The following is a 5918-nucleotide window of genomic DNA, read 5'->3' on the forward strand; positions in this document are numbered from 1 at the left end:
AGAGAGAGAGAGAGAGAGAGAGAGAGAGAGAGAGAGAGAGGCAGTAGTGTACAGTGGAATAAGGATTGGGTTTGGTATCCTAGAAAACCTAGGTTCAAATCCAGCATCTGTCATTTGGTACCAATATGACCTTAGCAAAATCACAACTTCTCAAAGTATCCCTTCGTTAATTTGAAGTATGAAGGATTTACTTAGATGTCCTTTAAGACCCCTTCCCAACTAGAAATCTATGATCATATGATCCTGTTACCTTGGAAGCTCAGGGAAAAATTTGTGGAGTAGGATATACTTCAGTTGTGCCTTGATGGAAGGTGAGGATTTTGAGAGGTAGAGATGAGGACGAATTCCATTGCAAACATGGGGATGTATTGTGCAAATGCATACAGAGGAAAATGAAATGTAGGTAACTTATCCCAGTAAGACAGACAAGGATATGTGTGTGTGTGTGTTTCTGTGTCTGTGTCTGTGTCTGTGTCTGTGTCTGTCTATCTGGATCTGTGTCTTTGAAGAGCTTAAAATATAGCCAGGGAGACTGATGTACAATTTACTAGATAAACTCCAGGACAGCAGGGACTGGTTTTTGTGTATTCCTCCACAGACAACCACAATACCTTGCCAATAATGGGTGCCCAAACAAATAGTTATTAAACAAATGTAACTTGAAACAAAATAAAATTTAAGACCTTAAAACAAGCAGAAATGAGCATAGGGTTAATTTGGGGAGGCTGACTAGAGGAAGAGAATCTTTCTCAAGATTTTGAAAGAGGGGAGTTTCTTGATGGAGAGGATGAAGGTGTGTGTGTGTGTGTGTGTGTATGTGTATGCATGTGTGTGTTTGTGTACGTGTACACGCTGGGTAGTAGGGAGTAGAATAAATAGCATAAAGACATAGAGGTTGGAACAAACCAGTAACAAGTTTGGGGCAGCCATCAAATTTCCCTGGCTTGCAGTGAAAGAAGGTTCCTGTTTAGGAATAGTCAGAAATGAGATGGAGATGGCGGGAGTGTCCCAACTGGTGGAGTCAATAAACACTCTAAATTGATAGTTAAATGCCTGCTGTGAGCAGAGCAGGATTAGGAGTTACAATGAGAAGCAGCTGCTAATCCTTTGCTTCCCCAGTGGAATAGATCCGGAATATTGGGTTTGTATTCAAATTTCTGAGGAATGTGTTTGGTAAGCACTTAAAGTTGAACAAATAAAATGAGAATAGCCTCTCATAGAATTTTGATGCTTCTGCTTCCAGCTGAAACCAGAAAATTCAGAGGCAGCAAAAATGAAAACAAGGAAAACGTTAATGGAATTTTTGAGCCTAGAAAAGGTTTGCTTTGAGTTTTGAAGGAAGGTCTGGGTTGGCTCGCCTGTTCCCCAAGTATGACGGCTCTGATTTGGTGGCTTCCTCCCCCCCCCCCCAAATAATATCTCCCTTGGCTACAATTCCTACTTTGGTCTCCCAAGTATAGTGCATGAAATGAAATGAGGCTCATGCCTCTTGTTATGACTCGGATGAGTCCCAAAACATCCATGGGAAATCTGTGAGAGCAGGGTGGGCCCTTTTGCCTCAAATCAATGGTTCTACTTGGGGGGATCTTCCAAAGTATACTCCAAAGGGTTTTCTTGGTTATTTGCATAGAATGGTAACACTCCAATTAAAACAACATGTATAAAGAATTGAATAAGTGATTGCCAGGAATTTTTTCCCCCAAAATGAAATGAGAATAATTTGATTATCATTTGGGGGACCTTTAATCATCCAAGCCTCGAGCACAAAATATTTTGCCCTCAGGTTACCAAGTCCAATTTTTCTATAACAAGGACAACTCAGTCATTGGCCTTTCCAAAATAGATCGACTAAGGCTCTTGCCATTTCTGATAGCTATCTGAGAAAGTTTTAAGAACGGAAGTTTTCTTCTTTTCTTTATTTAGCGTGAAACGTCTTGAGCTTCTTGCCTATGAGAAGTGCTTTCTCTGTGAGAATGCTTTTGCTCATATTTATCTGAGGCAACATTTGGGAACCTTGATGGAGGTTCTTGAAAATTGAAATTCAAGCTGTCATCCTTCCTGCCCCCCTGCCATCAGTGGAAGGAGTGACCCTCTAAAGCTTACACTTATGTTATTTATACATGTTTGTTTAATGTCTTACCTGAGGAGATTTCCTTTCTTCATGTGACAAAGCTGCTTACTTTAAACACTCATCACCACTTTCTTTAATGCTCAAATAATGCATATTTGAATTGCAGTTTGCAAATAATGATCAACAGAGAGCCTTCCACTTGATTAAATCATTGGTTCATTTGATCACTTCATTTGATTAATCTCTCCCAGTGCCAAATTTAATTGAGTGAATTCAAATCTACCAACCTCTTTTTTGAGTATCTGCTTAATCTATGGCATTATGGTAGGTGCCTGAGATGCAAAGATGAAGAATGACAGGTCCTGCCCCTCATTAGCTTATAGTTCAATAGGGGGAGATATAATATGATAACAATGACAATAATAATAGAGCTGGCATTCACATAGCTCTTGAAGATCTGCAAAGTGCTTTACATATATTATCTTATTTGATTGATATGTAATGTAAAAATAAAGTAGCTTCATTTACATAGCCCCTTAAGGTGTGCAGAGTGTGGTCCAAATATTTTCTTATTTTAAATTCATAGGACACAAGGTAGCATGTAATAGAAGTGAAGGTGAGATGTAGATAAAATGCAAGAAAGAAATTCAAGGAAGGAGAGATTACTTATTGCAAGGAGAATCAGGTGTTTTCTTTGAAGAAGTGGGATCTTATTTGAATCTTAAAGGATGAGAGGGTTTTCAAGACTTAGAAATGTGGAGGAGGGTGTGTTGTCTTGGAGAGAAGGTGAATGAACAAAGGCCAGACTGTGCAGGACTCAGGGATCAGCTAGTTAGTGAATGGAATGTAGAACAGGAGGAGGGAGTGGGAAATTAGACTGGAAAGGTAGGTCAGTGAGAGCCAGTCTACTGATAGTGGTAGAGTATGACTGCAAGGTAAGGAGTTTAGTTTCTCCTGTACTTAATAGGGAGCCAGTGAAGGTTTGGAGAAGGGGCTAACACATTTAGATCTTTGCTTTGACCCATTATTTCATTAATAGTACAAAGTATGAATTAGAAAAGGTAAATAATGGACCCAGTAAGACCTTTAAGAATAGTATTGTAATAATCTAAGTGAATGGTAAATTGTTGGTGGATTTATAAATGTAGAGGGGGGGCGGAATATTTGAGAGAAATTGTTCAGGTAAAATTAGTGGGATTTAGCTATTGGTTGAATGTGAAGGGTGGAGGGAAAGATAAAGGATGACTCCTTTGTTTAGAGTCTGGTTGCCTGGGAAGGATATTCATACTAGCAACAGAAAGGATTAAGGAGGAAGGAATGGGTTTTTTGAGGCTGGGGCTAGCTGAGTTCAGTTTTACACATATTGAGATAAATACTGGTGGGACATGTAGGGGAAGGTGTCCAAAAGACAATTGGAGAAACAAAATTTGAGTTCTGGGAAGAGGTGGATGTGGAAATATAAATTTGGAATCATTTCCATAGAAGTGATAATTAAAACCTTGGGAATGGCTGAAGTCGTGAAGGGAAAGAATAGAGAAGGCCTTGGAGAGACTTAGGTTAAAAGAAGAAGAAGCTGTACTGAAGAAGACCAAAAAGGACCAGTCAAATAGTTTGGAGAACTAGGAGAGGACAGTGTCATAGAAGAACACATCTAGAAGGTTCAGGCGATCAGAACCATCAAACTGCTGCAGAAAGGTCAAGGATTTGACCTTGGATTTAGTATTTTAGAGGCATTGAGGGGTTGAGAGCAGTTTGAGTGCAGTGGTAGTGACAGAAGCCAGACTGAAGGTGTTTTAAGATTAAATGACTGGAGGAGGTGAAGGCAGCTAGTATAGTTTACTTTCAAAGTTTAGAACTGAAAGGGATGAGAAATACAGGCTAAAACTTTAAAGGGCAGATAAATAAAGAGGTTTTTTAAAAGCAGTCATCCAACATGCATTTATTAATTACTTTATATATATATATATATTTGCTATTCTTGTTGTTTAGTCATGTCCAACTCTTCATGACCCCATGTGGAGTTTTCTTGGCAAAGATACTGGAGTGGTTTGCCATTTCCTTCTCCAGCTCATGCTATAAATGAGGAACTGAGGCAAACAGGGTTAAGTGACTTACCCAGGGTCCCACAGCTAGTGAGTGTCTGAGACCAGTTTGAACTCATGAAGATCAGTCTCCCTAATTCCAAGCACAGGGCTTTCTCCACTGTGCCAGCTAGCTGCCTTTAATGTGTTAGATTTTGCATTAAGCAGTGAGGAGGAACAGACAAAAGTGAAGCAGTCCTTGCCCTAAGGAATCTTACATTCTAATGGAGAAGATGACATATACACTTATGTCTATAAGTAACATACAAAATAAATGTAAATTGGTTTTAGGAGGGAGACTGCTAGCAGCTGAGGGGAGGGGGGGAATTAAGGAAAGGCTTCACGTAGAACAGAACTGTCAAAGACTAGAAGGCTGCATTGCAATTAATATCCTCAGTGTAGCTCAAACTAAATTGAAATATAATTGGGATATATTTAACAAAATAAAAATACAAGACTATACAGAGAATGTTAATAATGTATTTTTCTAAGTCAACATGTGCCCCAAGACATTCTTTCTGTATGGTTTAGTGGTCCCAATTTCTATTTGAGTTCAATGTCACTAATGTAGAAAATGGTAGAAAAACCTAAGTTTTGAAGGAAGTAGGGATTTGAGAGATGGAGCTTAGAAGGCAGAGGAGAAGGCACTTGTTGAGAGGCAGATGAAAAAAAAAAGGATGACTGATAAAACAAGGTTCATAGGAGGGAATGGATAAGAAAGAGGGTCATGTCATCTTTTGAGGCTAGAGATTTTTGGAGGCAGCTGGGTAGTGCAGTGAATAGAGCACTGGGCTGGAGTAAAGTTGACCTGAGTTCAAATTTGACCTCAGATACTTACTAACTGAGAGACCCTGGGCAAATCATTTAATGTCTGTTTGCCACAGTTTCCTTATTTATAAAATGGGGATATAATAGCACCTACCTCCTCTCGGGGTTGTTACGGGATCAAATGAGATGATAATTGCAAAGCACTTAGCATGGATTTAGACATATCAAGACAAATACTGGTGGTACTTCTGGGGGAAGGTGTCCAAAAGGCAGTTGGAGAAACAAAATTTGAGTTCTAGGAAGAAAGTATACATGGAAATATAAATTTGGAATACTTTTCATAGAGGTGATAATTAAAACTTTGAGAATGACTATTGTAAGCACTACATAAATGTTAGTTATTATTAGAGAGATTAAGGATCAGTGGTGGATAAAGGGAGATTTTGAAGCCTGGAGGAGGGGAGCTGAAAGAATTCCTAGCAGATATTTTTAAAATCCTCAATAGAATAGGAAAACAAAAAGTTATTTTCTGATAAAGCAGGGGAATTCGTTTCTGCACTTAAAGACAGAGGAGAAGGTTTGGAACAACCATAGGAAGTAGATTAGGGAGACTATCAAAGATGATTAAAGAAATTGATTTATAAGAATGAGAGCCTAGTTGAGGTTTTAGTAGAATCAGCCTGGTGGTTTTCTCTAGAACCACTGAGTCTGTTAAGGAATAGGAATGGAAAAACTGTGTTTTTTAGACTTTGTTGTTTGTGTTTGTCCTTTGTTTTTGAAGATGACCATGGCTTCAGGGATGACTTGGATTTGAGTGAGGGAGGGCTGTGCAAGGTCACCAGCCTCACTTTCTCCTCTGGAACCATCTGGGTCCTGTGACCAGATATTCAACAGGATGACTGGAGATGACTCAGGATGCAATGGGAGACACTGGCCCTTTTAGTCTAAGGCCCTTCCTTCCTTCCTTCCTTCCTTCCTTCCTTCCTTCCTTCCTTCCT

At 39.3% G+C, this 5918-nt stretch overlaps 1 protein-coding gene across 5 annotated transcripts in view; it reads left to right on the plus strand.

The window, feature by feature from the left end:
• The window catches only part of ENPP2 (ectonucleotide pyrophosphatase/phosphodiesterase 2), a 200513-nt gene that overhangs the window by 161133 nt on the left and 33462 nt on the right, over nt 1–5918 (plus strand). For 3 of the 5 annotated variants that reach the window (XM_069081248.1, XM_069081247.1, XM_069081250.1), the window contains one exon: nt 1244–1318. The exons of the other annotated variants lie outside the window; for them this stretch is intronic. In XM_069081248.1, coding sequence (XP_068937349.1) covers nt 1244–1318 — 75 coding nt within the window. The remainder of the gene's footprint in view (nt 1–1243; nt 1319–5918) is intronic. 5 annotated transcript variants of the gene reach the window in all.

Source organism: Petaurus breviceps, unplaced genomic scaffold (assembly GCF_028583685.1).
Source record: "Petaurus breviceps papuanus isolate PSGF00001 unplaced genomic scaffold, PetGlider_PUasm1.0 98, whole genome shotgun sequence".
NCBI classification, from domain to species: domain Eukaryota; kingdom Metazoa; phylum Chordata; class Mammalia; order Diprotodontia; family Petauridae; genus Petaurus; species Petaurus breviceps.